This window comes from Lethenteron reissneri, chromosome 51, assembly GCF_015708825.2.
Source record: "Lethenteron reissneri isolate LAM-NWPU_2019-01 chromosome 51, ASM1570882v1, whole genome shotgun sequence".
NCBI lineage: Eukaryota > Metazoa > Chordata > Hyperoartia > Petromyzontiformes > Petromyzontidae > Lethenteron > Lethenteron reissneri.
This window is the reverse complement of record NC_083829.1, coordinates 12,688,280-12,709,170: the sequence shown is the minus strand read 5'-3', so window position 1 is coordinate 12,709,170 and position 20,891 is coordinate 12,688,280. Positions and strand designations below refer to the sequence as shown.

The 20,891-nt window shown below is 48.3% G+C and overlaps 1 protein-coding gene across 1 annotated transcript in view; it reads right to left on the bottom strand.

Annotated features, from left to right (window-relative positions):
* LOC133355560 (protocadherin-1-like) overlaps positions 1-20,891 on the bottom strand; it is a 105,228-nt gene that overhangs the window by 15,529 nt on the left and 68,808 nt on the right. The window contains exons 7-8 of the mRNA XM_061572899.1: positions 13,652-16,325; positions 9,456-9,612 (exon numbers count right to left, since the gene is read on the bottom strand). Of these exons, the coding sequence (XP_061428883.1) occupies positions 9,456-9,612; positions 13,652-16,325 (2,831 nt within the window). The remainder of the gene's footprint in view (positions 1-9,455; positions 9,613-13,651; positions 16,326-20,891) is intronic.

Below are 20,891 nucleotides of genomic sequence, written 5' to 3'. Positions count from 1 at the left end.
CTAATTTTGCAACTGCAATGCGTATTTTTGAGGGGCAGAGCAGAGAGATTGTAGGAAACGTATTGTTTTCATGAAGCGTCAATCTACGCTGAGCTATGTCCAGTTGCCCGTTTGGACCGAGAGTCGTAAGTTTGACCGCCATGCAAAAGATGGCGGCAGTGACATCTACATCTACAGATCGTGAAGAAGCAGTGGCATCTACATCTGCAAAACGTGAATAAGCAGTGGGATCTACATCTACAGAACATTAAGAAGCAGTGGCATCTACATGTACAAGAGATTACAATTTTAAAGCAATTCCCCTTGTTTAGTGTACATGCCCTACAACATGTTTGGAATCGACAAGAATCAAGTTGGACTTACGAACAAATCGACTTTCGAACAGACCTCTGGAACCTAACTCGTTCGTAAGTAGAGGAGGCACTATAAATTGCACAGAAATCACAAAGTACAACGAGTGCAATTATCACGTTTGCCACATTATACAACAGCGCAATAGCGCAGGCCACATCTTTCATTGCCCCATCACAACAGGAAGTTTGGATCGAAAATAACATTTTGGTTATTACACAGCTAAACCGCACTGGAAGATGCGTTCACAACTACTGCAGCATTGCAAATTTAATTGAAAAAATGCAAAAAACAATTGGCTTTCGTGTACTTCTTACAGATGAAATAAAACAAGTCAAATAGTCTGCCTTAAAAAATAAACATTTATTCTTTACATACTCCACACGGAAATCTCATAATTTTGCATAATACCCCCTCTCCCCCATCCAACTTTACATTTATTTTTGAGTTATCTTCAGGGTGCTTTTATTTTGGGGGCCTAATTATGCTTCAGACATAGTTTTATATTTACAAGTAAACCTCTGCGCCTTCACTGAAAGCCACCTGCTCAGGATCTACTCTCGAGTTATAGATGTATCCTGGCTTCCTGTGCTTTGAGATGCATTTAACTAATAAGTGGGCACTACAACTCCTTACTCATATTTGTTCCTCCACAATAAAAGAATAATAATATGTTAAAATCTTTACACATCCCATCAGTCACACGGCTCTTCCGAGAATGCATCATTACAGCACCAATGCTTTGACACAAGCGATACTGTTATGTATGACATCGTTTTGCATGGAACTAGGACCCATATCTAACACTGCGAATTCTTGCCTATTGACATCTGGCAGTTTCCCCAACATTGGTTCAAACAAGCCGAAGTCTGCTGATGAGACAGTGCATGTCAAAACCAGTCCAGCGGCTGTTGTGTGTGAGCCAACGTTGCCGCTGTTATCCTCCCCCATTATGTGCAGGGACGAATATGGGAAGGCGTATTTGTTTAGTTATTCCCCACAACGACGCGAATTATTATTTTGTGCGAGATAAATGTTCTACTGTGCCACCAAAATATATTCTCAAAAGTACAAATTTACGGATCATTTCCTTGATACAATACCTGACTACTCGCGAAAGACTTTCACATTTGGCAAAAATATATTAACCAGAGCTTTCTGAAATAAATAATTTGACCGACCTGTCTCTTAGACCGGGAATCATAGCGGTGCTAGCTGGCTGTGTGCATGAGCTCGTCACAACAAAATCATAACGCTGGTGGCATAACCCTGTAGAAGAAAGTCAACGTGAAGTCTTACTCAACTGAACGGTGCTCATCTTCTCTGTGTAGACCAGAGGAGCTATTCCACATTCTATGATGGGGGACGAGTCTCTGCATAGGATGACCACCGTTGGACTTCTCCACAAAATGACTCATTTTTTATAAACACTGGGAGAGACGGTGGACTGAGTTCAACCCACAAACGGAATGCGAACTCTCAGCAGGGCCGCTATCCGAGCTCCATGGTTTCATTGCGGCCTACAGACGTCCCGATTCCCGTGCCCCAGGTACAGGCGCTCCTGCTGTCACTGATAAAGTTTTGTCGACCAATGCACCAGGATGAGACAATGCCCCGCACTTGCAATCATTTACAGAGTCAACACATTACGTAACATTTGAAGGAATTCCATTTTACTGGAGATACATTGGTTTTCTTCACATGCACAAAAACTCCTTCACCAACAAACCCCACTTCACCTTCCACTAAATGAGTGCTCATAGGCCAATCTTCTCCATCACCGACAGTCTGAAGAAGCACCCTCGAGTTATTTTCTCATTACCAGGGTTTGTCTGCCCACCTCTGCTTTTAAACCTTCAATCGGCAACCGCATGCCCTCTAAATATGGCGAGAAGTTGGACAATCTCTGCTGGTATTTAGGATGTTGTGGGTTTGATCCCGACCCTGATGCCTGTATATTTGGACTTTGACATGTTCTCCCCGTGGTCACGTGGATTTTTCTCCCGGATCCTCCGGTTTTTCCACCACATTGCGAATAAATTGTGCGTTTTAGGAGTATTTGGCCGTTATACATGTCCAAGCAATAAGCCACTTTGTTGCGCTATCATTTGTTGCCAGGTCGCTTCTGAAAAAGAGCTATACAGCTCAGTGGGCCTTACCTGGTAAAAAAAAAAGTGTTTAGTTTAGTCAAGTAAAAAATAATACCTCGTGTATCATCCAGTCTGAATATGTGTTTGCCTCCTTTACACACACACCCCAAAACTGCTATGTTCCAGCCCTCCACGAGCCCGCATTACAGTCGCTTGAAATGTTTTGTCTTCTTCCATGAGATCACATAATCATTCACGGGGCACCATTGCCCTTTGCAACGTGGCCACGGGCAGCAAGTGCCCTTCTCTGTGTGTTTAATAGTCCCGTTGAATTTCAGTTCCCACAACGCATTGTCTCCTCCTTCTTGTTACCCTTTACTTAATTGCCGCCTTTGACAGCGATGATCACATCACCCACCCCCGCACCCACCCCCGATTTAACGTTCTAAATGTCTTGCCGATATCTCCACTATCCCACGACCGCCATTCCATTCGTATATCGCACTGTTTGCTTGTTTTTTTTGTTCCCGCGATATCATTTTGTTCATTGAGTTGTTGAGCCAGGCTGGACCAGGACACAGCCCACCTGTTACCCAGGCAACCAGAGAGCACAGACTACAGATACTGTTGCTCTTTTTCAGAGGCGACCTGGCCACAAATGACAGCTCAAACGAAGTGGCTTATCACGTGGAAATTTATATCAGGCAAATACTTTAAACGCGTGACGTTGATTCTAAATGTGGAGGGGGGAAAAAAGGAGGACCCGGAGACAAATCCACGCGACCACGCGGAGAGAGACACCGCAAACTCCAAATATACAGCAGCAGGCGTGAGGGTAAAAATCGAACCCCCGAGCTAGCTGCTGCACACCAGGCGAGGGAGTGAACATCTCGCTAACATGGCGCTCCCTGGGTATGTCGAGAGGCCTCGTGGCCCTGCGATGCCACCGTCTCTCTCAATGCTGCCGATGGGCTGATCTCATCGCTCCAAACCCTGTGATTGCAATAAGCACTGATGAGGACTGTCTTCTCTCAGCACAATTGGTTTATTATTATTATTATCTAATTCAGTTTATTCCTAAAAATATCAGTTCTTGAGTTCTCCTCTTTATTGCATAATTATCTATCTCAATTTCCCTTCAATAAGTTAATAAACATCATGAAATATATCTTTTTAACGTGCCACAATATTTCACAAATGATCAGGAATCCCTCTGAGGTGCTTCGTCAAGCTCAGTGTCGCTCAAAGCCAGGCGGAAGTTGTCCTAGGAATGCATTCGCTGTTTTTTTCCCAATTGTGTCCCTCACGAAATACGATCCTTTTCTTTAGCAAACGTATTGTTTTGTTCATAGTTATTTTGAGCCCAACTTTACATACCCCCTTTTATTTGGTTAATTTCTTCAAAATTATCCCGTCGTTCATTTCACAGTTTTATTTTCAGAAAATCTCCGGCAAGGAGGCGGCGATGTCCTGCACTATATTTAACATGGTGGATAATATCTCTCGTGAACATGGCGATTCATAATCTAGGACGGCTAAATCCTCTATTGAACATGGTGGTTAATATCCGAGGTACTCGCTACCGGTTAGATATTAACCAGGCGATTAAATATAGGACGTTGATACAAATTCATTCTGAAAAAAGAACGTGGCATCTTATGCATGAAGTGTACAAACACATCGCCATACATAGCGTATGTGTGGAATACATGGCAAGCCACTAAGGGTGGCCTCTTTAAGGTGAACCGATGCGCTGCACACCAAGGACATTCTGTATTACTTAAACTTTAGATTTTAATATTGCTTTACGAATGGAATATAATTAGAATATTAATATATGATGATAAATTAACACTTCCTACCGACAGCAATCCTGTGGCAGTGGGTGGTCTTAATCAAAGACTCCCAGGCTTCGAGGTACACGGAGGGAGGTGGGAGAATATTGTGGGGAAATGGCAACCTGGCTTATAAAATGAATGATGTTCTGATATAATGACATATTATGCAAGATCACATGGTCAACTAATTATTAGCACATTCCATAAATACGCAAATCTATGCACGGGTGTGTGTGCGTGCGCTGCAATGTGCGTGGGTGTGCATTCTTGCCTGAGGTTAAACTGTGGATGTTTGTCTTCACATATATATATATAGTACACGATACTGCAGTGTATTTATAATACATGACCTCTTCAGATAAGTGCTGTCAGAATGTTAAAACGATAGGGTCAGCACTGACACCACTCCCATTCACATTAACCTGTCCCAGCACTCATTTCAACCCCGCCACACATCAGGTACTCATTTTAAAACTGATTCGACCAAATGTTTACCCAAGCTATGTACGCTATGCAAAGAGCAGTTCGCTACCGATAGTAGTTGATCTCACCATGGCACCTGTGTCGGTGTGACCGTGATTCATTATTGTTGTGTATGCAGCTCCCTCCCGTCTTCCCGCGGGGATGATGGGGCCGAGTGAGACCTCCACCTCGTTCCGTCTCGCGCCAGATTCCTGACTTCCTTGACCTGTGGCCAGCTGCGTTCGCGGCAACGCTCCGCCGGCTGAACCCAGCGCGCCTGCGCCCTGCCACCGCCGCCTCTCGCTCCGTGCGATCGTCCGCGCCACGCCGCCCTTGGGATGCTGTGGGCAGCCATTCTCGACCTCGTGGTGGATGCGCAGGAATCGGCTCCGCTCTGTCGGCGTCACTGCTGCTGCAGCCGCTCGTGCTCGTTGTTCCTTGTTTTCTACCGTCGACACACTCCCACTATTCTTCTCAGTCAGCTCGTTCCAGCAGCAACATCTCGCCACGGTGGCTATGAGATGTTAACGAGCTCGCCCGATAGACAGGAGGTCGTGGCTTCGATCCTGACCCTGACGTCTGCTGCTGTTTATTTGGAGTTTTCGTGTCTCTCTCCCCTTGGTCACGTGGATTTTTCTCCGGGCCCTCCGGTTTTTCCATCCACGTTTATAAACATGCGTTTTTAGATTATTTGGCTGCTATACATTTCCACGTGATAAGCCACTTCATTGAGCTATCATTTGTGGCCACGTCGCTTCTAAACAAAGCGCTGCATAGCTCAGTTTTTAGTTTGGTTGTTGATATTTCCGCAAACGCCAAAGCTCAGCCCCGTGAATCAGGCACACCCAAGAGTTGTATCCAACTCGACAAAAATGTTATTCGAGACAGCAGGCGTTTAAATGTTAAACAAGGGCTAAATGCGAGCGTGACTGGCAGTTCCATCATCCACGCTTGCCACCGCGGGTCTAATTCAGCAATGGGAGATCTGGCACCCGCTTGTAATCCAGGCGTGGCCCATGCGGGTCGAGCCACGTGTTTGAGCGTCTTTCGTCCCAGAAGTTCAGCGGCGCGCTACGGCGGGGGGGGGGGGGCACCTCCAGGTCTTGGGACTCCTGAAGTCCCCGCCCGCCGTACGGCGGTCTCGCTCGCGCACGCGGCCACAGCAACAACAACAACTCGTGAGTGAGTGAGAGAGAGCGGACGCGGCTCGAGATGCAGCCCAATCCACAACACGGCGCTCTCGCAGCTCGCCATGGGCGGTCCCTCGCCACTTTCCCCACCCGCCCTGTAGAGCAAACCCGCACTTATTTCTCATTCGGCCTCGGTGTGTTGTCAAAGCCGTGCAGTTCACGGCGACGAAAGATTGAACGGAGCGACACCGGGGCTCGGTACGAATCATTTCCCGCTGCCAGCCGAACACAGGCGACAATTCCCGGACCGTGCCGGCTGTGAGCCCTGGCCGTGTGTACGCTTTGTAGATGCTGTTGTGTCGTTAGCAAAGTGTCTTCGTCATCAGGAACGTGTGTTTTTTCAAAGGATGACGCTCATTTGCATTCGTAGCATGAGGCAGAGATGTAGCTACCGAAAATAATGGGCAACCCGGGGTGACATTTCAACTTGCAATCTTCACATTATGAGCGGGACTCTTTAACCACAGGGCCATCAGATTAAATCAGTATTGTAATGCTTAATGCACGCCCGGGATATGTTGATGTTCTATACAGTGTGTTGATTCAGGAAGGCTTGCACTGGTGCACAGCTATTTTATTACGACGATTTAACAAAACAAGTAACGCTGTTATTATTTAACTTAGAGATTTCGAGGAAAATCTGAAGAGGCTGTGCGAGTGCAAAATCCACCGTGACAAGAGCAAACACTGAAACAAAGTGTGACACTTGCTGCATTAATATTCAGCACTCACGCAGTGTGGATACTGTTCAGTGTGTGCACACGCGTGTGCGGTGGTACGCGTGTGTTATCTCATCATATGAATTCGGTGAACAATTTGCATTCACGCCGATCTTTAGAGCGCAAGGCTATCGCAAGGCTGTCGCGAAGGCAGGCGCTGCTGTGCTTCAAGGCCTCGTCTGCAGGTGGCTCACAGCAGCTGGTGATGTTGCTATGTGTGTGCAATTTCAATTGACTGTTTTGCAGGCAATTGTTCAACATTTGGCATATATGGACTATGACGAAAGTACAAAATGGCACACTCTTTACGAATAACGTCAGTCGACCATTAATGTCCACTTTTAGGCATAGGGCACTATTTAGTGGTTTGTAAACCAGCAGTAATAACCGGGGCAGTCTGCTTGATTTGGGCCGCGGGCCTCTGCAACAAGCGGCAAACACGTTGCTGCTGGTTTGCCCTCATTACACACGGCATTATGTTTGCTACAAATGAACCACAATTGGTTGCTGATACCTTGAAGGAGCATAAACCATCGCACGAACTCCAGTCATCCTCGCAGCAGCAGCAGCAGCAGCGTTTGTCTCGCCATCAAACAAAGACGGGCGCCGCGTCGCAGGATTTCAAATGCCCTCCTGCGGCCGCCTGGAACGCTCTTCATGCCAATATTAAAACGCCACTGGAGTAGTGCACTTTAATATCTCGATTGAAAACTCATTACCTATGGAACTGATTTTTGTGTTCAGTTTGTTGTACTTCCCCTGCACGTCCGATTAGCATGGTTGGCTACGTATGGTGCCAAAGAGGTTCAACATAAATATATATATAAACACGCATACTACGGGTCGGTCCTGTCGCCTCCTGCCAGTGGGTCTCCACCACCCCATTTCTCCGCAAACTGCTCCCAGCCTGCCACAAACATTTTGGTGAATGTCATCATTTCTTAATTTGGCAGATGGTAGCTTTTGTTTGGGGATATTTGTCTCTTAATTAATGTATCATCGCCAACGTATTTAAACTCTGTAAATCATTCGGTCCATGCTCGCTGAGGCAACGAGGCTGTTGGAAAACGTAAGGAGCTGTGAAGGCTGCCTCAGTGGGTTATTATCCTCTGTGTCATATGCTACGATATAATTAAGTCGATGAAATTCTAACAAAATAAAAAACAAATAAATGCCCCAAGATCTTTATGGTGTACTGGAAGTGAAGGCTCCCCACTGCTCCTGCACTTTACGTCGCGATTAAGAACAGAGACAGATCTCTTGCTGCTCACAGCTGTGAAACATGAGGTAGGTCGTCTGTCAGCGGTGAACTTGAATTAAAAAAAGTTAGTTTTGATTAACTGCTTGAAAATGAGAATTTTTGATGATTTTTAAGCAATAAGCACAACATTCATCAAATGAAGCAGCCGTCGTTGCTGGTAAGGGCATTGACACGGGGAAACCATGTGTGCAAAATGAAACGTAAGAGTCTTATGGAATTAATGTAATCTGAGACTCCTGCTGCTATTGTGTTGAAAAAAAAATGACTTTACGTCTCAATAATACATCGTCAGCCTCACAACATTTATCTATGACAGGAGCCGCCAAGGACTCATGCATCGCACATTGCGCTCCCCTCCTCACCCCACAAACAACGCACAAACACGCACAATTCACACGCCAACAAACTTCTCGCGAGCTCCCGTGCCCATGCCAAGTCACCTTTGTCTCCCCAAGTGCTGATAACACACAGCGGGTACTCATTGAAGGCTGAGGTTGACCTAGGGCAGGCCCAGGCTAAGTACAAATGTTTTATGGGCGCCATGCTGGTGCGATGTTAACTACCTCGCCTGGTATACAGGAGATCGTGGGTTCGATCCCGACCCTGACGCCTGCTGTATATTAGGAGTTGCATGTTCTCCCCGTGGTCACGTGGATTTTTCTCCGGGTCCTCCGGTTTTTCCCTCCACATTTAGAAACATACGTTTTGAGTATTTGGCTGCTATAAATATCCACATGATAAGCCACTTCGTTGAGTGATAATTTGTGGCCAGGTCGCTTCTGCAAATGAGCTGTATAGCTCAGTGGGTCTTACTTGGTAAAATAAAACTAGTTTTAGCGTTTAGTTTTGTTGTTGATATTTCTGCAAACTCCAAAGCTCAGCCGCATAAATCAGGCACACCCAGAGTTGTATCCACCTTGACTAAATGTGTTTCGAGATAGGAGGATAACAGGAATTCAAATGTTAACTTGGATCATGGAACTGTGCGTGAGCCACTGGGCCTGTTTCACTCCTTCCTACAATCTTCCCTCTTCTCCAAGGTACACAAACAAACTGGTAAAATAAATAATCACAACAACAACCACAATGAATGAACGTAGACCAGATGAAGAAAGCTGAAAGGAGGTCATTGTGTGTTCACTTTGAGGAATGCTTCGCACGACACGTGCAGTGGAATGGCGACAAGGTTGTCTCTCAGAATGTGCCACTTTGCATAACGCAAACTGCTCGCGTGGGGATTGTTACAATATAGGAAAATGTCCTCGGGGTGGGGAGGCTGGATGCTTTTACCAACAAAGTCGAGTTCTTATTTCTAAATTAGTTGTTTTGGACATCCCAATAACGGACCCTGTCACTTACAATGTGCCAATGCATCTGCACCAATCACGCCGGATCTATGTAAATCAGCCACCACTCTGAATCCCTCCACTCTCCCACCCACTGTGAAAACAGACGCTCCTCCCCCTCGCAGCTCAATCCTGCTCGCTCCTTCCTTCTCCCCCCCCCCCCCCCCCCTCTGGTCATCATCACCTCTCATCGCCAACCTCTTGTCCTTCTCCTCCTTCCCACCGGAACTCCTCCTTCTCCCTTCCTGCACCGGCGGCTCCGTCTTGACCCACGTCCACTCTCTCCGTCTTGGGGACTTCCGTCCCGGCCCTTTCCCGCTCATCTTGCCCTGTCTGCCGTATTGCGCAACGGACTCTACACCCCCTTGCCAAGGTCTAGCCACGGGCAAAAACTTGAATATTTGTCTGGCTGCCTGGCAGGACGTGACATCCGGAGGAAGCTAGGGACGGGTGAAGGGTCGCCTCCGAAGGACGCGTGGGCCTGCTCAGATTGTACTGAACGTGTCTAAGGAAATACTCGCACTGTAACATCTCGATGGCACGGCACCCACTCAGTAGCATGGGGCCCACTCTTATTCCCATTCTCACTCAGCATGCATGCAAGGTGGGTCCGCGTTTATTAAAATCGTTGCGCCTTGCTATAAAACGGCACAAAAATGGACACAGAGAAGTGGATGCACCAGAAGTGTTTTGCGATTGTTCTGCACGGTACACTGTGCAGAAACCCCTAAGTTAGAGCTCAGCGATTCGACGAAACTGTCAGAATAACGTTGGCGATTATCACTTTGACCATCTTGCACGTATTGCTCCTCGGGTCTTGCTCACTCAATTAGTCTAAATGTTTAATTTGCATAACATATGCATAGTATTTGTATGAAATGTAAATAATTAAGCGGCATTTTTCATTTTTGAACTTTAATCATTGTTTCCTTTAATAAAATAACATGAAATATTTCATAAGAAATAACAGGATCTGCAATAATATTGATTAACACAATTTTATTAACCTAGACCATATATCTCACTATACATTCGTAGATTCTAGTATCGTCATATTTCAACAACCCACATTGTAGTATATCACCTGCATTCTACGCCTGCTCTCTCCGGCAGACGGGACAGCATTATATTCGTGCTGTCCCTTAAGCTATCATCATCACATGGCTCACAAACTGAAACCCGTTGTATAATTTACACGTACTTGCAATATACTAGAAGAGAAAATTTCAGGCAACAAATGTATCAAATATATATGCGACGTTTGCGTTGAAACGGCATAACTAATCTTCAAGGTAGGATCCAGGAAGTCAGAATAACCGTGTCACCTGACCCAGCTTCTTAAGTAGCGGTGCGTTCCATGGTCAGAACACTCCATAGTGGTCCAGGGTGCTTTTATATTGTTTTAACTTTACCAGGTGAGGCCCACTGAGCTACACAGCGCTTTGTTTAGAAGCGACGTGGCCACAAATGATCGCTCAATGAAGTGGCTTATCACGTGGAAATTCATAGCAGCCAAATAAATACTCTAAACGCACAATGATTCAAAATGTGGAGGGAAAAACCGGAGGACCTAGAGAAAAATACACACAAACACCAAATATACAAGCGTTGAACCCACGACCCTCTGTATACCAGCCAATTGGAGGCGCCGGTAGCATCCTGCAAACTCTCGGTTGTCCGACGCACCGCGCGCCGCCCTCATTGGCCGAGCGGATACGTCGTGACGTCACAATGCCGTTGCTAGGCTCTCGGCGTCCGCAGGAACCGTTTGGTTCGAGCAAATGGTACCATCACAGGACCTAGATATTAAGCATTACAAGTTAATTTATTCACAATTAATGTGTTTGGGTTTTATTCTAATTTATCTGGGCCAATGATGAACATCGCACGCGTTAGCCTGTAGCAGGAGAGCATTAAAATGCTGGCTGATAAAATCAATATGTAAAGTAAACTGTTTGTAGATACCGATCTTTAACGTAAGAGATTTAAAATAAAAGACTGTCCTGAGACTCTGGCTGACTTAATTTCCATACCAACATTTGATTTAATGCATTAGTTAATTAACCATTTATAGTAAATAATTGTGATGCCCGTGTTATAATGATGAAGCGCTGTACATATAGGCCCCAAGATGTTTATCCCACAGTCTTTCGGTCCCATATGTTTTTGGAGATAATGGAATCGTCTTCTTCAATTACATTTTAGGGAAAGTGTAGATGTTTACTTTGGAGGTTATAATACATTCCAAGCTTAACAATTAAAAGTACACTATTAAAAGCAGACGTTATATTATCTATAGAGAGCCCTCTTGACGTTTTTTTAGCTTCTTTCTAATTCACTAGGATCCATGAGGACAGTACTGTACTATACCTTTACTCGTGCTACCAAAAGTACCCGTTTGGCCAGAGCAGTCTCCAGTTTCAGAGAGGCTGTCCCGGTGTCACAAAGATTTAGTGAACATTTGGATTTTGTTCCAGTTGTAATATACAGTGTCTGAGTTCACGATCAAGCAAATGGCGGGGGTTGGGGGGGGGGGCTGTAAAGTGAGTCGGTGGGGCCTTGAGCAGCAGGGCAGGGCCATGAGCAGAGAGGGAGGCCACTCACTGTGTGGGCCGGGCTAGTTGGTGGGTGGGCGTGGTTATGCACAAGTGGGCGGGACTGCAGTAGGAGGAGGGGCTGCTAGCTCTCCCCACGTGTCCCCACGTATCCCAGGTGAGATGCAATAGTAATTATAGATTTGAAGCTTTTGTGACTGCAAGGATTCATACTCTTAGTTCTTTCGGTAAAGTCACGTAGGTAAAAAATGAAATAAAAAGAATAAAAAATCACGACGTTTCGGAGGCAACACAAGTCTCCGTCATCAGGTGTGACCGTCACAGCCAGATTTGCTGCATGCAGTGACGGTCCCACCTGATGACGGAGACTTGTGTTGCCTCCGAAACGTCGTGATTTATTATTATTTTATTTTAATAATTTTTTATTTCATTTTTCACCTAAGTGACTTTACCGAAAGAACTAAGAGTATGCAATAGTAATGTTTAACACGTAGGTTTTCACGACCAATATTATCCATTGATCGTGTGAATATAAATGTGTCGTTATAACTCGCCACCACCCAACGACACCTGATGAATCGGCTGTATCGGGTGGTGGCGGGTTTAACGACACATTTCTATTACTACAATTTAACCCAAAAGCCTCTATTATGGATGCAATAATAATGTTAAACGTAGACATAGTGTGCAACTGAACTTTTTCTGTGTCTCCGTGGAGGGAATTGAATGAGAAGATATATGATAATAACGCCTCAGTGTCGGGCTGTTTAACATTTTACCCAATAGTTTCTATTCACCATTGGTACAGCAAAACAAGACGGCTGGCTGCTTGCAAGAACAATGCACATGGGCATGACAGAAGGGCTTCGTGGTCGTAAAAGCTAATGTACAGCATGTATCTTGAACAACGTATTCTGTGCTTCTGTGGATCACATGGACTGCTGCTGAAGGCAGTTAGGCAAATCAATTATTGCATAGCCACAGTTTTTGTTGTGCATGTGAAAAATAAGAGCAAGACCATTGCAATGCAAATGCTGGTGCTCATCGACAATGTTTAAATAATGTACTTCAATGCAACATTTTATGGACACTTAAGACCTAAATAACCTTACTTCTGAGAGCAACAGTGTGGTATATTCCTCAAGCTGATGGAAACGAAAAAGGAATAGGTTTTATCCTTAAAATATTCAAATACCAAATAGACACCTATCACAAGGCACCATTTCTACATTCACCACACGCGCTTGTGGTAAAACATGGAAACAACATGATTTGATCCTGATTGGCCTACATCAGAGACCTTGTCTCATCAGTGTTAGACCAGAGAACGCCAAAAGGCAAATAGCACAAAGACAATGCGAACATCAAAGCATTAATAGTTCGAAAAAAGCTGTTATAATATATTCCTCAAGCGTTAACATATATGCAAACCGTGCCCTATTTGTTTAATGTCAAAACTGAAATCGATTGGCATACTATTAATTGCAAACGTGAGCTTTAATCACCGTGCTATCATTTAAAGTACGCATCGCTCCTTATTTGTGATTGCTGCCACCATGATCACATTTTATTACAAACGTCACTTTTATGGGGAGCGCTGCAAAGCCTAGACTAGGCCGCAACCTTGGGGCTGCTGCGTGCAGCGTGCAGTAGTTACAGGTGTTACATTTTAAGGCTATAGTTAAGAGCCAGGATTATGCCAAAGGTTAAATTTAAAATGACAGAACTAACGACTGTATAACGTGTCTTTCTTTTAACAACGCGAGCATTTTTCGGGCAATCACTTTTGTTCCGCAGCGCTTTGGAACAAATCGCGCGGCTTCACTGTTACCGTCTCACCTGCGAGTGACGCTTGCTTGTCCCTCGCCCCCTCGTGGCCCAGGATGGTGCAGGCTACCGTGATCCCTCGTTCGCCCTTGTCCCGCCTGCCAGCGTGGCCGATGCTCTTGTCATCGTTGGAGATGGGCCAATCCACGGCCGCCTGTGCCAGCCCGCCGCCGCCCCCGACGCCGCCGCCGCAAAACTTGCGCTTGCCGCGGTGCTCCTTCTTGTAGCGGCAGCAGCAGCGGCAGACGTAGCAGCAGCGGCACCAGTGGTGCGCGAGGGCGACCAGCAGCGCCAGCAGTGCCACTACAGCCAGCACAGCCGCCAGGGCGAGGGCGGCGGCCACGAGCAGCAGCCTGCTCTGCTTGCCGTCTTCGTCGCCGTCGTCGTCGAAGCCCAACGGCCCACCGAGGCCGGACACGTTCTTGGAGAGCGGCGTGGCGAGGCTGCGCGTGATGAGGCGGTTGACGGCCGTCACGTCGTCCAGCGTTGCGTTGGCGAACACGTGCAGCAGCGCGACGGCCCGGTGCCGCGTGTCGCGGGCGCACAGCACCAGGCGGTGCAGACCCGCATGCTCGTCCGTCAGCGCCTCCCGCACCGTCACGAGGCCCGTGCGAGCGTCGATGGCGAAGAGGCCCCGTGGGTTCCCGCCATCGATCGAGTACTGCATCGGCGCCATCGGAGACTTGGCGGTGGACGTCGCCGACGACGACGATGCCGACTTGGTCTCATCCGCCGCCGCCACGACCGCGGCCGCCACGTCTTCGCGCCGAGGCACGGGCGGCAGGGAGTCTGGGTCGATGGCTGAGACGGGGTAGACGGTGGTGCCCGGCACGGCGCCCCCCGTCGTCTCGACGAACACGAACGTCGAGTTGGTCTTGGGTGCGAGGAACTCGGGGGCGTTGTCGTCCTCATCCACCACGTGGATGAAGACACGGGCCGAGGAGCTGAGGCGCGACGTGGGCGTCTGGTCGAGGTCGCGCGCGCGCACTTCCAGCGTGTAGAAGTGCTGCTTCTCGCGGTCGAAGGAGAACCCGGCCCGGATCACCCCCGTGTCAGGATCGATGCTAAACAACGGCTGCTGGGACGACGAGGAGGACAGCGAAGACAACGACGTCGATTCCCCGTCGTCGGCCGCGTGCCGGTTCGGATCCTGGTCCCAGACCTCCGCGCGATGCTTGGCGTCGTTCTTGTCGAACTCCTCCCCGTTTACGACGGTTATCGCATACTCCAGCTTCCCATTGTCACCCTCGTCGGGGTCCCACGCGGACACGCGGCCGATGATGTTGCCGGCCGGTTGATTCTCGCGGACGTAGAAGTGGAAATCAGGCAGCTCGAACTGCGGCGCGTTGTCGTTGCGGTCGAGGATGCGCACAATCACGGTGGCCGTCGCCGAGAGCGGCGGGACGCCCCGGTCCCTCGCGACAACGGCGAGAGCGTAGCCGCCGGGGGCGTCCTCCCGGTCGAGGCTCTGCGAGGCGGTCACCAGGCCCGTCGTGAGCTCAATGCGGAAGGCCGACAATGAGGGCCGTACGACGGTAGGGGGGCGCACGGTGCCGGCGGCGTCGGCGGCCCGGGAGGCGGTCGCGTCGCCGCCTCCGGCCGTGTCGGCCCCTCCGGCGCCCATCCTCAGGGCGATCACCCTTTCGATGGAATAGACGACGGCGCCGTTCTTGCCCACGTCAGCGTCCGTCGCCGTCACCGAGGCAACGCGCAAGCCCGGCGGGCCGTTCTCCGCGACGGCGGCCTCGTATACTAGGCGCGGGAACGCGGGCGGGTTGTCGTTGGCATCCGCGACGCGCACGAACACGACGGCCGTGCTGGAGAGGCGCGGCACGCCCGAGTCCTTGGCCACGACGCGCACGACGTGCCTCTCGCGCCGCTCCCTGTCCAGCCCCACGCCCGTCTCCAGCAGGTAGCGGTCGGGCGACGGCGGGAGGCGCCGGACCCGGAACGGCAGATCGGCGGCGGCGGCGCTGGCCTCATCCCCGTCGTCCTTGCCGGCGCTTTCCTCGTCGCCGTCGAGGGAGATGGACAGCGAGACGACACCGCCGCTGCCCGAGTCGCGGTCCGACACCGAGATGAGCGCGATGGGGAAGCCCGGAGGGGATGCTTCCGAGACGACGACCGTCGCCGCCGAAGCCGTTCCTCTCACCTCGCCGTCGCCGCCGTCGTCGTCGTCGTCCGCGTCCTCGGCCGTCACGGCGTCCCCCTCGGTGCGGGCGATGATGCGCAGCTCGATCTCGGGCGGCGTGTCGTTCTCGTCACCCACGATGATGGTGAGCGTGGCCGTGGCGCTCGCCGGTCGCGAAGGCGCACAGTCCGTCGCCACGATGACCAAGCGGTGGATGTCCGCCTCCTCGCGGTCCAGCAGGCCCCACACGACGACGAGGCCCGATGACGAATCCAGCCAGAACAGAGCCGTGTCCGGCCGTCGACGAGGCTTGACCGACGACGGCGGCGACGAGGAGGAGGAGGAGGAGGAGGACGAAGGCGTCAACGAGGACGATGATGCGAGAGACAACAGCGACGACGACATCGGAGGTATCGGCTGGGACGACGAGGAGGAGGACGACCAGGATGCGAGGCGGTACTGGACCTTTCCGTTCTCGCCCTCGTCGGGGTCGCTGGCCTGCACGCGCACCACCGGCGTCCCCACCGGCGAGTTCTCCGGGATCTCCACCGTCATCTGCGCAAGCCGAGAAAGCGATCCACGGTTAGTACCGAATACCCGCCGCGCTGCCAGCTGAAACGTCGCACGCGCATTGCCGCGTCAAGACAAACATTCCGAATGGTGACCATCCTGCTGGTCCTACTGTGACCATCCCGCATTCAGATTTTTGACCAATTCCCTTTCTACGGAGCCATTTTCACGTCAAGAGGAAATCACAATAAGATCAGAAAAAAATCAGAAATAAAGAAGACATGAATAGTCCCAATGTATTTATGGCCACAGGACTCAAAAATAAGAATGTCCAAGCTCCTTTGGACATTATCCCAGTGAAAGTAGTTCCTTTTGAAGGAAGAGTTCAAGTCTACTATGAAGGATCCTCACAAAATATTTGGCTGTGAATATGAGAAGTACAGAACTCTATACCAGACATGTTTTGGCTCAGCATCATGATATACTCCTGCACTGGTATAGAAGTAGCACCGAGTTTGGAGACATAACCCCATTTGGTGGAGAGTTTCATGGCACAACATGAAAGTATGCATGATGCACACATTTCGCTTCCAACGTGTGCGTGCGTGTGCCGCTACTTGTTTCCCGCAGCGTATGAATAAAATACAACGCGGTGATTTTTCGAGTCGCGTGCACAGTGAGGGCGTCTCTCTGCGTGTCTCCGAGATTTACAGAGAGACAGCGAGGTACACCCAGAGAGACACGCGATATACAGACAGAGAGACACCATTTTTTCCATTATTCTATTCTTTTCAAGAACCCAAAACAGACATCAGAGGGAAACGCAGGCCATGAGCGTGTAAGGGACCCGGAGCGTTACTCCCTCAAATGAGGGGCCGCTTGGAGGCACCTGGGGCTCGCCCCCCGACCGCAGTGCAAGGGGACGACGATCCACGGCAAAAGACAAAGGAAGTGGAAGGAGAGGGAAGAGAGGGGGGAGCGGGAGGTGGAATAATGCCACCAAACAAAACCGACAATAAAGTAACATGCGGGCGGTGCCCGAGTTTACTGTTCTTGTTTTCCCTGAGGAGCAACGGTCGTCGTGTGTTTGCAAGTGGTATCAAGAGTCCAAGTGTTTTTTTTTTAACAACTCCTGTAACATTAAAAACAAAGAGTCCGATTTTAGAAGTATAGAACCGCTAGCTCAAAAAAAATCTCCCAAATTTGACAAACTCCTTGATATGCTTTGTTCCTGAGAAGATTAGGAGCTGTTACCGCACTGTCTGTAAAAGCCGTCTGCCACACAACTGTCTTCCCTTTCAATTCACTCAAAATACTCTCGTCATTGAATTCCCCCACCTGTGTTTCATGTTCGACTCAATATTTTCACCCAACGTGACGCACTGTGAGTGGCGATCAAAGAGTTGTCAGTGTAACAAATCCATTGATTAAAACGTATTCTCACCCCATGGATGTTATCACGTTTGCGTTTGGTTTAGTGGCGAGCATTAGTGTAGTGGTTAGCGTGCTGCGAATATTTTAACTGAGCCTTCTTCTAGGTTGACTTAGCCTTAAATTGGCACCCGGCATAGTGTGTAAACATCAGAACTGCGAAGACAGAGGCGGCCGGGCATAGTGTTGGTCACCCACCGCCTCGTGTGCCATGCTGGCCTCCATAGGTGCTCGCTAACAGCACTTCACCCAACAGTCTGTTGAGACTATACAGGGGATTGTTATCTTTGCTCTCGATGGTTTATGCAAATATTCACAACTCACAATGGTCTTAACATGTGACTAAATAGTTCCCTTCGAGGGAGAATTAACTCGGTCCATCAACGTGCTCGGGCATATAATTCATATCTTGTACATTGCAGTGCGGATGGAGTTTTTACATTTTTGCAATCTTAACCTATGTATGTGGTTGGTTACCGACACAAAGGATTACTGCAAAAATGTGAAAAATATTTCTAAAAATATCCTCCGAAGCCGCTAATTCTAAATGAACGGCTCTTGGCAGTTTAGCGACGCAGCCGTATTGTTACGTTCCGTCACCACGTATTGCCTTGGCTTAACCTTTCTCTTACAATACCCTCAATGCAGGCATGACAAGCCTTAGTCAAAGGTCCTTTGGCATTTGCGGAATTACACTTCCTTTAATCCGATCTAATAGCAGAGCCAACTGCATTTTGGATTTACGGACATTCTGAGAGATGTCAGCGTGGGTGCATTTCACGGAGCCAGGGCAACCCACCCCGCTCCCGTTGAGCACATCACCGTGAAACGCACAATTTTAAATATTGTGTAAAAAAATACGTGTTCGTAAAATAAATAAATATCAATTGTGAATACTATTAACCAATCTGGCAACCCATGGGCTTAGCAACTATGTTAAGACAATTTTTCTCGAATGTTGCTTGGTATATTTATTGCAAACAAAATGATACCAGCGCAATTTCGTTCTTACCGAGAACAGAAGACAACCCAGACAGATTACAGGTAATGTACATCGTATTTTGATTCAGAATAAAATGTTTCTTGGAACAATAACACCTAATCTAAACTCCTTAAAGCGTTTAAAAGTTTGTAGTGTTCAAGGAACGGTCTTGTGGACATGAAGATGAAGACAGGAAATGTGAGGATGGACAAGACGGCAGCTACGGACTCTGGACGTGAAGTACGGAGCACTGAATATGAACCGTATCAAAACACATGCATTGGTGAACATCAACATGAAGGCCTATTGAAAAAAGGAGATTAAAATAAAACCAACATGAAGAATTTCTACTCGGTGGAGGAATTATACGTGCAAAACAACTGCAGTATAACGGGCCAATGGAAGGAACAAATAAAAAGGCAAACAGAAGCCGATTGAGAGAGGGAAACACATTCCTGCGGAGGGAGCTGGTAGGAACGTTGGGTTGCTCGGTCAATGGCCAGGGTCAACGGCGGCGTGGTGCATTTCTAAAATATGGCCGACTGTGAGGGCGGGCACAAGCCGGCGTGAGTAGGTTAAACGTTGAGTTTTATAAGGGCACCACGGGGTGACCAGCCCCTCCCCACCCAGCCCCACCCCTCCCACCCCCCACCCAGCCCCACCCTCCCCACCCAGTCCTTCCCCACCCTCCCCTCCCCACCCAGCCCCTCCCCACTCTCCCCACCCAGCCCCTCCCCACCCTCCCCTCTCCACCCAGCCCCACCCCTCCCATTTTTGGATGCACGACGGACGGACACAATAATCCCTTGTGGGCTGGTCGAACATGGTGGTTCTTACCAGTAAAACGAGAGATTGAACACGTCCTGAGGTGGAGATCTAAACACTGCCGTTGTCTAATCATAGCCATCAGCACAACAAAACTGAGCACTCCGAGTGACTTGATTCCTTTGCAAAAGGAATCTTATTTGGCGTTTGAACATCTTAACACCTGCTTTGTTGCCAGGAAGGGGAAAACCTATTCTTATTTTTCAAATCCGTCAAATCAGACTCGACGTCTCGCTCAAGACGGCCCTCGATGTACTCCCAGTCGATAGGTCATAGATCAACTCGCAATGCCGTACCTCATTTGCATAAGCCTACCGTCATTTTGCACGTTGACATTTTGAGAAGTTGGACAGGGGGGAGCTGATGCGTTCAGCAGACTGGCCAGTGACATTTGTACACCACTCCATGTGCCTCGGTTTGCACGAGCCTTCGATTTTTCTACAACAATTTGTCTTTACCGGAGTGACCGATGTTTCCATATTTTCATGAATGCATATGATATAATAATCCTGTGTATAATCTGAAAATCTCGTCGGTCCATCCGCCTATTTGTCCGTCTATCTGCAGCTCGTAACGTGCAACCTACACTGCAGCGTGGTTATTTTCCACATCACTCTCTATTTTACCATTCAATAAAACAAATTCTGTTTAAAAATAAACGAATTGAGTTGCAAATCCTGTTAATTGGGGATGGGATTGTGTGGTAACTCTGTGATGAGCTGATATGCCATCAAGAAGACCATAGCCATTTCACCCAATGTCAGCCAATTACGGCTGCGCACAGGAGTTCAAATGCACAGTTCAGCACTCGGCAGTGGTGACCTACTGTAAGTTCAAAGTTCAAGTTTGTTTTGGTGAGAATTCAAGAGGCCAGGATGAGTTTCATTTTGCGAGAGTGACCTGGGTCACAGAAATGACAAAAAGCAAAGCAAATAAATTAAAGAGCAGCAAACCCAAGTCGACTGAACAAAAACACTATCACATGAAGAATCGAAAATATATTGCAATCATAACTCAACGTTGTGAGGAAAGTGGAAGCTTTCCTGGATTTAATATTGAAAATATTCAGAAACTTACTTGGAAACGTATCACACACAATATGCACGTTATAGGTTTACAAAATAGTTTTATTTTTAAACTATAATTATTTAGTTTAACACGTAGGCTGTGTCGGGTGGTGGCGGGTTTTTAACGACACATTTATATATTTACGCGATCCAACCCAAAAAACCTCTTATGTATCATTATTTACTTCGTCAGGGTTGAGTTTGGAGCAAATTACATTGAGCAGATTTAACACTTGGCACTTGACAAGTCCCCACTTAAGGCAGAGGACAAAGAACCCCCGTATAGCCTGGACAGGTTGTTGGGGC